The 10,244-nt window shown below is 46.5% G+C and overlaps 1 protein-coding gene across 3 annotated transcripts; it reads left to right on the top strand.

The window, feature by feature from the left end:
- The first annotated feature begins 104 nt into the window (after positions 1–104).
- On the top strand, positions 105–9,980 carry CHRNA1 (cholinergic receptor nicotinic alpha 1 subunit). 3 transcript variants are annotated; one of them, XM_048061499.2, is made up of 10 exons: positions 105–229; positions 1,795–1,940; positions 2,077–2,121; positions 2,537–2,646; positions 2,861–3,056; positions 3,676–3,913; positions 5,083–5,306; positions 6,438–6,677; positions 8,551–8,711; positions 9,225–9,980. In XM_048061499.2, exons 1-9 carry the CDS (start codon positions 190–192, stop codon positions 8,680–8,682), a joined length of 1,371 nt encoding a protein of 456 aa, XP_047917456.1. In that variant the 5' UTR covers positions 105–189; the 3' UTR covers positions 8,683–8,711; positions 9,225–9,980. The 3 variants fall into 3 exon arrangements, with proteins under 3 accessions (XP_047917456.1, XP_066855887.1, XP_066855888.1); XM_066999786.1 differs by having other exon boundaries at positions 8,551–9,980; XM_066999787.1 differs by lacking the exon at positions 6,438–6,677 and having other exon boundaries at positions 8,551–9,980.
- Positions 9,981–10,244: the final 264 nt, after the last annotated feature.

The following is a 10,244-nucleotide window of genomic DNA, read 5'->3' on the forward strand; positions in this document are numbered from 1 at the left end:
CTCCCATTCCCCAGCCGGTGCGGTGGCCCTCAGCTGTCATTCCCAAAAACAGGTGGTGTAAGGCAACACCTCGGTGGCTGTATCAATCCGGCCCCTTGGCAGGAGGCCGTCCAGCCCCCCCCGGGAGATGTTAAAGGCACTGTGTGCGCTCTGGGCTCCGTGGGGCTGCAGCGGGAGGGAGCCCAGGTGATGGAGGTCTGTCGCGTGCTCCTCCTCGTATTCTCCACAGGTAAACAAGCGTGGTTCAGCGATTGTCTTGGGCTGGGTCCTTGGGAGGGTGCGGGAGCACAGCTTTGTGTATGCATTTGTATAAATGCATGTGCTCTGGGAGCAGCCTGTCCAGAAGGAGGTTTTATGACATGCCGTATCGCTCAAATAAGAGCTTTGGCATGCTCTGATAGCAGCTAAAACGTTCCTAATTTCAGCCCTCAGACAGTTTGAAATGAGAAGTTTGTGTTTAGTTGTTTTCCTCTCTGTGTGTTTGCTATCTTTTTGCCATGCTCTCATTTACTCTAGTGCTAAATTTATTTCCCAGTGTATGAGGGTCTAGCAAACATGTTTTGAAGTGTAAAATTTCACTAGTTTCAGGACTACTGACAAAGATGCAGAATAGTTTTGCAGCTGTATATGTTGTACCAGGATAATTCTCTGTAAATTGTCCTTTGAAAGAATAAGGATTTTGTGATCCTAAACCTTTTTCACCAAAATCAAGAAGTATACCAAATTCCTACCAAGCCCCTCCAGAAGGTAACAGTGTGAAGGATTTTAATTGGGTTAATAAAGCATAGCAAAACGTTTAACCTAGCTGTGACACTATGATCACAGCGTAGGAAGCAAAAGCAGCCATCGGGAAGCGAGCAGTGCCCGGCTGCGCAGGGCCCACACAGGGTTTTTGCAATGACACCCAGGTATTTTAATAGCGTCTGGTGACAGGACAAGGCTGAGACAGAATCCTTGGCATCTCAGCTTAGCTGTATGAGAGGACCTGGTGAAAAGGCAGTTAGGAAATAAGGGGAAATCCTGGCTCAGTCTGGAGTCAGCAGCAAAATTCTTGTTGAATTCAACAGCCCGGGACCTGTACTGAGAGACAAAGAGGCAAGGGAGAGATCTTCCAAACGTGCTTGTGGTGAGGCTCAGCTGTTCTCCACCGCCTCTCGCTGTCATTAAGAGGGGTAGGTGGCTCAGCAGACAAGGGAGCACAGGACATAGAAATATGAGCACAAGTTGTGAACTGCTTCTTTCTCTGCCCTCCTGGGTGCTGCCGGAGTGGCTCCTGGCATCAGAAGGATCTTGTTCTGCGTAGGCCTCAGCTGGAAGAGCCTGGATGATGCTTTCACCCAAATGGCTGAGGTTGGCCCCATTTAACATCACTATTACTGGCAGGACCATAGGATCAAAGACAGACCGGGCAGCGACATAAGAAATCCCTGATGATGGGTATCCTCTGTGCTAAACTGTCTGTAAATGCTGAGCCCAACCACAGCCGTGGGTTGGGAGAGCCTGCAGGGGATTGATTCCTAGAGCACAGTCTGACTTCCGCAGTCACGGCCATTTGTTTTTGCCATCTACATGTTGGCAGCTCTTGCTGCCTTCATCCTGATCTGACCTGCAGTCAGATAAGCAATTGCTCCTGCTGGTGGCATTTGCAGCACACAGGTGAACTGAGAGAGGAGCCACAAGGTGGGCTTGGCGCTGGCCGGCCACGGGGCCTAGCTTCTGGTGGCACTTGCCCTGCGCCTGGCCCCACAGCATGTCCCCCGCCCCATCCCGCTGACACCTCCCTGCCCTTCGCAGCCGGGCTGGCCCTGTGCTACGAGCATGAGACGCGCCTCGTCGAGGACCTGTTCAGGGACTACAACAAGGTCGTGCGGCCTGTCGAGGACCATCGGGATGCCGTTGTCGTCACGGTTGGGCTGCAGCTCATTCAGCTTATTAACGTGGTACGGTATGGGCGTGTGGCACGGTGCACATGTCACTGTTGGTTGACGGGGTATCGCCAAATGCCATCACTTTCCTTCTCCTCTAATCCTGGTGTCTGCTGCTGGTGTCTCCTTTTCTTTCTTTCTATTTTTTAAGGATGAAGTAAATCAAATTGTAACCACCAACGTACGTCTGAAGCAGGTAACTAAATATTGCTAACTATTCTGTCCTGTTCAAATAAATATGCTAGACAGCCAGGAATGAACTACTTTCGGGGGCAACTTGGACCAAAGGGTCAGCTGGTGGAGTATTTCTTCATTCGAGGGCCTCAAGAACAAAAAGCTTTGGACACTAGTGGCCTTAAGAAAATCATTTTGCACCTGAATATTCCTTCTCTGATAGCAATTCAAACAGTAGGCTTTGGGTATATTTATTTTGGATTAAGTGTCTTAAACCAATATTGAAGTTAATGTTAAAAACAACCAGAAATCTGTGGGGCCCAGTAACACATATTGATGCTTACCTGCACGACCCGAAGCTAGGGAGGTGGGTGTCTCTAGGAAGTATCAAGCAGTGCTGGGAGAGGTTTTCCCTGGCTGAACTCCTCCCTCTGCAGCAATGGACAGACGTCAACCTGAAGTGGAATCCAGAAGACTACGGCGGCGTGAAACAAATCCGCATCCCGTCAGATGACATCTGGCGCCCGGACCTTGTCCTTTACAACAAGTAAGCAGTGTAGGAAGGAAAGGACATCTCTGCCCAGTAGAACCTTTATGAAAACTGAGACAGGAGGGTGTTTTTGCACTGCCTGCTCTCTAATCCTGTCCCACAGCAATCCCATCCCACTGCAAGGACCAGAGGCTGAGCACCAACTGCTTTCCACAGACAGCTAGGCTGCTCCCAAGCCGCTGGGTAGCTGCTAACATCCTTCCTTTCACAGTGCAGACGGTGATTTTGCCATTGTTAAATACACCAAAGTCCTTCTGGAACACACAGGAAAGATCACTTGGACGCCACCTGCCATTTTTAAAAGTTACTGTGAAATTATAGTCACGCACTTCCCGTTTGACCAGCAGAACTGCAGCATGAAGCTGGGAACTTGGACGTATGATGGTACGGTGGTGGTTATTAACCCGGTAAGCAACAGTTTGGTAACTGGGAAAAGCAGTAAAGACCTGGGTACTTTCTTAGAGAAATCTCAGATTTAGAATGGAAAATAACTGTGCTTTGACTGGAAAACAAGCAGACACTACCTGTATAATACAGAAGCCCCGTTTATAAATCGATCACAAAAATTGCCCAGTTTGACTTCTCAGATTCTGAGTATACTTATTTCCCATGTCTTCCCCAAATTTCCTGCCTGCCTATCCTCTTACAGCTTCATGCCACTCCTTATGGTGCTGCACATTCTGCTTTTGTTTTCCTTATTTTGGGGGGGATAACTTTTTATCTGCTTGTGACCTTCTGTTTACAAGGACTCTTTCCCTGTCTCTTCAGATATGTCTCCAACCTGTAGATACTTAATTAGTCTTTCCCTTCAGTGAACTATCCCTGATTCCTTCTTTAAAACATTCAGTTGAACTCTGTGCAAAGGATGATGTTCTAAAGCAAAATCACATAAATAAGAGTGGTTGCTTTGCTTACAAAGATGCGTAAAGTGCCTGACTTATTGGAAATTCTGCTCCTGAGTGACTGCCAAGTTAGGTTTTGTTCAGAACATCTAATACTCTATTTCTGTTATTTATTTTCTGTCAGGAGAGCGATCGTCCTGACCTGAGTAACTTCATGGAGAGCGGCGAGTGGGTGATGAAGGACTACCGGGGCTGGAAGCACTGGGTTTACTACGCTTGCTGCCCCGACACGCCCTACCTGGACATCACGTACCACTTCCTCATGCAGCGCCTGCCGCTCTACTTCATCGTCAATGTCATCATTCCCTGCCTGCTTTTCTCGTTTTTAACTGGGTTGGTTTTTTATCTGCCCACGGATTCAGGTATGTGAATTTATTCATTCTACTGCCATAAAGATGGCTCTTCTAACAAGTTTTGGGGAAATTCTGGGCATCTGAAGCCACTACCCAACCCAAGGGGTAGTGCTTGCTAAACAGATGTTTCAGCTCAAAATAACAGGTCTAAACATTCTGCAAATAAAAGGTAAGCTCTGAAAGCTGAAACTATTAATACAGACAAATTGGGCTGATTTCCTATGGAAAACACTGATTAACTGTCCAGTTAATTTACTTCTGCAAAACAATGATTGGCCTAGCTGACTTTCTTATTCTGTCACTCAGGCTTTTAGTACAGTTGTACGTCGCACAGTATGTGAGCAAGCGGGGGGCCTGAGGCCCCTCTGCACCGTGCTGGAGCAGCCACCTTGTCATTTGCGTGCACACATTGGCTTGTTTGACATGGAGTAATTCTGGCCTCTTCTGGCCTGCTTTGTCCCTGCTGAGCAGCTCTGCTGAAGAAAGCTCTTTCTCCCTGCTACCACGTCTCATGCTTTGTTCATTCTGCCTTGCCCAGCTTCTCATACTGCTTAATTTCACTGAGCCCCTTCTGTGAAAGACTTCCAACGCAAGTTCTTTGGGTGGAGAACTTTACAGAAAGTTGAAGTGGATAGAAAAAAGCTGTGTGAATCATGATTTGTGGTTCAGTTCTGACATCCTAAGTACTGAAATGTCCCCCATAGCAGCTGACCTCTGGTGCCAGATGTGATTTTTTTTTTTTTTTTTTTTTGTCCGCTCACTTACGCTCTGGCAGGCTCATGCTGTGCTGAGGCAGGTGGACCCCAGGAGACTCTGGAGCAGGCATTAATCAGGTGCATGCACTCCATCATTCAAATCCCACAGCTCATAAAGTGCTCCTGGCAAGTAAGCTTTCCATACCCACCACCTGTACCTCAGCCTAGTCATGTCTGGTGACTTCCATTGTACTGCTGGACCTGGGGCTGTATGAGGCAGTTGGGTTTGGCCAGCAGCATTCATTACCACTTTGGGTGCTGGGAGTGCTGATAGTGCTCCAGGTGCATGAAAATCCATGTGTGTGGATAGCCATCATCCACATCTGAACTTCTCAGATTGACAGTCTCAGCTCTGAATTATACGAAGAGCAGTGGTATTGTTTTTTATTATAATTTGTTTGGTTTTGTGTTTTGGCATGGCAGGTGAGAAAATGACTCTCAGCATCTCTGTCTTGCTGTCTCTGACTGTGTTCCTTCTGGTCATTGTGGAGCTGATTCCCTCCACCTCCAGCGCAGTGCCTCTGATAGGCAAATACATGCTGTTTACCATGGTGTTTGTCATCGCTTCAATCATCATTACGGTCATCGTCATCAACACCCACCACCGCTCCCCCAGCACTCACACCATGCCGCACTGGGTCAGGAAGGTGAGCTCGATGCTTTTGCATGTTCTGTGGTTTTCACAGAGCATTGTGTGTGTGTTGTTTGTGGGGTTTTTTTTTTGGAGGATTTTCTCCTACAAGTCAGCATGAATCAGGGAAGTAGATGCATCATGTTAGATCTCTCCAGGCACAAGAGCCAGCGTTTCCTACTTAGTTGTGTGTAAAGGCAACAAGACTGCCAAGTTGCTCCGTTACGTAACAGAATTGCCCACTGGGTAAAGTCCTGGAGGGAACGGACAAGGCAAAGCATGGGCAGCTAGGGTACAGGGAGGAGAAAGCTGGCCAGCTGGGCCCGAGGGATGTTGCTAGTCTAATTATCCACTTCTGCCTGCCCAGGGCCAGGCCCGTCAGATCGTGTGAATTGGGAGCGCAAAGGTTGCCAGGGATAGCTGTGCTCAGCTTCCCGTTCTGCAAAAGACAGTTTAGCAAGAGCCAAGGTCTCCTCTGTACTTTCCCAATAGTTCTGCAGTCCTTGGGAAGCAAGGAGATGTTTGCACACCGGCCTAAATGGTGACCGCGAGGTGTAGAAATAATTGGGTGTCCGTTACTGCGAGCTCTTTACCAGGCAGACAGTACCAAAGGGGACCCAGCCAGTTATTCTTATCTTCTATAAGCCTGCCTAGGTTCATATTAAGCCATGACATGAACAGGAGGTTGCTCTGCGGATTTCCTTTTAAGGCTACAGCTTACATCAGATTTGTTCTGCAGCACAAAGAACGCTGCAGAAGAGAGATTTCAAATGACAAACACTGCATGTGCTTAAAACTGATCTGGAAGTAAGGCTCCCTTGCGCCAAAGGAAATTACATGTGCCTATAAGGCTTGTAATAACAAACTATTGGAATAGCAAAGTCAGGCAAAAGTAGCCAGGAGACCCTCTGCCAGCTACACGGCCGAGCAAAATCACTTCCAGAAAGCATGTGACGGGCCTGCGGATGACACAGACAGAGTGTGAATGCAGCATGTGGTGTGACATACTCCAAAGTGGAATTTCTAGTGAGCCCAGGACAGGAAGTTATCTGGGACCTGAGCAGCTTGCCTTTGTTTACTGCAGAGCTGCATCTGCAAAGCAGCCCCTCCAAACAGAAACGTTCCTCTTCTGCCTCTTTGTTTTCAGATCTTTATTGACACAATCCCAAACATCATGTTTTTCTCTACAATGAAACGACCATCCAGGGATAAACCAGACAAAAGGATTTTTGCAGAAGATATTGATATTTCTGAAATTTCTGGGAAGCCAGGTCCTATGCCTGTCAACTTCTACTCCCCGCTTACCAAAAATCCAGATGTGAAAAATGCTATAGAGGGAATCAAATACATTGCGGAAACGATGAAATCGGACCAAGAATCCAGTAATGTAAGGCATTCTTTGTGCATGATTCATTTCTTGCTTTCAAACTCCTACATCTCATTTTTTGGCAAAATATCCATGACTCTTAAAAAAAAAAAAAAAAAAAAAGCAGCACTCCAAACCCTGTTTTGGCTTTAGCAGGGGACAGTCTTCTGCCCTTGATTCACTCTTTGAGGAGTTACAGGTAATAGTCACAGATAGCAATTGAATCTCAGTTAAAAAAAAAAAGAGAGAAAATAATAAAGTAGCAGTGCTATGGTTTTCTTAATGTGGTATGTGAAGCCACAGAGCTGGAGTGTGAGTAGCAACGCAGATTCCAGAACTGTTAGCAATTCCAAGAACCATCCCTCCTGTCCCCAGCTTGGGCATCTTCCCCCTGTGGTAAGCAATCTTAACAAGCCAGGAAGCAAGCCCAACAGCAGAATTCAGATGTAGTTTTGAGAAGCCACTGTGACTTCCAAATGATAATTCCCCTTTTGATAAGATTTTCTGTTGATCCATGAAAGCTACAAGTAGTCTCTGCAAGTGAAACACATCAGGAGCTACTCCGATTACTGTCTTTTTCCACATAGCAAGCCAAAGGAAGGATAACTGCGTGTAGAGTCACATATGGCAGTGTTCCCCAGGAAAACCTAGCTCTGCCTCCTCCTAGCGTGTTCAATGCAATTAACCCCCTCTTTCATTTCAATTTTTGCAGCTCACACAGCTTTTGAACAGGTAACTCAGTACCAGTCCCTCACCTTTCTAAATGATCAGCTGTTTCCTGCCGAGAAGTGGATGTCTGGCGGTGACAGCTAGCCTGCAGATGGGGAGGGACTTCCTGGGGACAATAATTTGGCCTCTCCTCCACTCGGGCAGAATTTACACCCCAGTGTTTGTTCCTGTGGCCACATTCCAGAAGCGTGTGAGATGGCTCCGGCCGTAGTCTCGTGTTCCCAATGGCTCCTCGGCAGATAAAGTGCTACCTTCAGCAGGGCTGGCGTGGTTTCAGTGCCTCTGGCCTCTGCTTCCTCCTGTACTTACAAGGAGGGTCTCCAGTTACTGGCAAGTGCTCCCTTCGGAAGTGGAGCCCAGCTGCTTGTGTCATCTAGGCACCACTTCCAGAGGGTTTCAAAAATCAAATTCCAAAAATAAACCGCAGGCTGTGGCTCCTGAAGGCTTGTCACATCATTGCATTTGCTTATGAACCACCTCGAAGCGGTATTGGTAACAGTGTCCTCCTCTAGATGACTCACAGCAGCCCCTTCTACTCGTGGTGCACCTGAGGCAAAAGAAGAGGGTGCCTCAGGCCAGGGCGCCTCGGTCGTAGGGCAGAGTTGCAGGGTGGGAATGCCGAGCCCTCGGCCCTGCTGCGCTCCATGCCCCACCCTTTGCTGGTTTGTGCCATGATCTGCGAGGGGGAAAAAGACTAAGGGAGCTGCAGAGAAGGCTGTCCCAGACCTTAGAGTGCATGGTAGGCATGGAAAGCAGGGACTGGAGCTAAATTAATCAGTAATTGCTTAGGCATCCCATTAGAATGAAAAGGCAATAGGAAAACAAAGCCAGTTGGGTCAAACTAACTGTTTGGCTTCCTACTTTTTTTAAGCTGTCTTTCAAAAGCAACCATTTGACTAAAAATTAGGCTTTCCAGCATTATTTAAAATGAAATTGTTCACCAAATTATCAGGCGTTTTAACAATTTAGTCTTGAAACTTGTATTTCTAGGTAGCTTAGGCTTTCTGAATCACTGACCTGATTTTGCAAAGAAAATGAGTATTTTTTGCCTACTAGTGGATCTTACTGAAGAGCCCTTCCATTGTTCAAGACAGTAAATTACAAGAATGTCCACAGCAGGCACACTTCTGCAGAGATTTTACTATCTCCTTTCTTTCTTCCTCAGGCTGCAGAAGAGTGGAAGTTTGTTGCGATGGTGATCGATCATCTTCTCCTTGGTATATTTATGCTAGTCTGTATTATTGGAACACTGGCTGTATTTGCTGGTCGCCTGATTGAATTAAATCAGCAAGGATGAACATCAGATGGAAACTATTTGCTGCCCTGGTAAGCATCTGAAAGCGTCTTAACCATCAAAACCTGGCCAGCCCCTGGAAGTTTCACAGGCAGGACTCAGTTCCCCTGGGAATGAGCAGGGATAATAAAATGTAAGGCTCCATACTTAGCACTTCTGAGCTGCTGCTTGGTGCCATTTCATTGCCAAAAGACATACTTGCGCTACTGCTAGACCGAATGGCTGTCAGCCAGGTTTTGGTCCATTTTACCATTTATTAGAAATGTTAACGTATTAATAAGACTGTCTGACTTTGTAACCCACAGACACAATTCAAGTGACATCAATAGCAGTAATAAGCTTTAGCTGAGCAGTAAATCTCTATCCAGCTTTAGCTTCCAAGCTGGTTTCAATATCTGCTCTGTGGTTTTTGTATTGGCAATGTCACAAATGACTCTCCTTGTAACATGGGCTGTAACCAGCAGAAATGTCTCAAACTCCTTGGTTAAGCACTTGATTTTCACGTACAAACCTGAAACGAGTGTCGTGTGTGCCTCTACCTACAGAAACTCCTGGTCCAGCAAAGAGAAGGGAATGTTCCTTGTTGTGGGAAGGATCCACAGCCAGTTGGCTCTCGCACGTATTTATTGCTATTCAGGCCCATGATAAAAAGGACTTGCAGAGGAGGATTTTTCACCCTCTTTTATCACTGAGCCCTGCTCTGTGGCCACCCAAATAAGCTGCAGACAGAGAGCAATCACACCTTGGTATCCACTCTCCATTTTGAGTGATGAGTAATTGTGGGGGCAGCTTCAAATTGAGTGTTTAGTATGACATCTTAAACACAACTCTCTGTCCCCTGCTCTGCTGAAATATATCATGAGCATCAAAGTCAGATACACCATCACAAAGAATATTCTTATGGAAAGCGTGAATACTGGTTCTACTCCATGTGACAGAACGATAGGACCTCCACCCCTCAATCGCCTGAATTAACCAAGCTTTCTTCAAATGTTGAGCAGCAGCTCACTCTAGTGACAAAACCGAGCAGTGCTGCTTTTGTCCAAAGACATTTGATATTGTAGGGTTGTTTTTTTCAGTAAATGTTCAACCCAGGCAACAAGCTTATGTTTGCTTCAATAACACAGTGTGGAAGTTCCAGCAGTGCTGTCTATTCTTCTGAAAAATAAATAAACAGAGGTGGGGCAAAGAATACAAGTTACTCATCTTTCCGAGCTGGTTGCCCATGCCAATAAGACTACTTTGCTAACATCTGTAAATAATTTGCTGTGAGTTTAATAAAATAACTTGCATTATGTTAATGTCCTACAGGAATGTGTCATGTTTGCGGAGGACGGGCATTTGAAACACACTATGGGGAAAATTAGGCTCTTGTGTAATAGTTCATTTACTGCAGCGGGGCTGTTTGGGCAATGTTTTGGTGAGGTGCAGTACTTGCCTAAAGCAAAGGGTTTGCGCTGGTCAGTCAATCACTTGTAACGCTCTGCTCGGCTCTTACGGTTTTGATGTTGGTAATCTTCGCCGCCGTGGATGATCATCAACCTCGTAATCGATGGCTGAAGATG

The sequence above is a fragment of the Anser cygnoides genome, chromosome 6, assembly GCF_040182565.1.
Source record: "Anser cygnoides isolate HZ-2024a breed goose chromosome 6, Taihu_goose_T2T_genome, whole genome shotgun sequence".
Taxonomy (NCBI): Eukaryota; Metazoa; Chordata; class Aves; order Anseriformes; family Anatidae; genus Anser; species Anser cygnoides.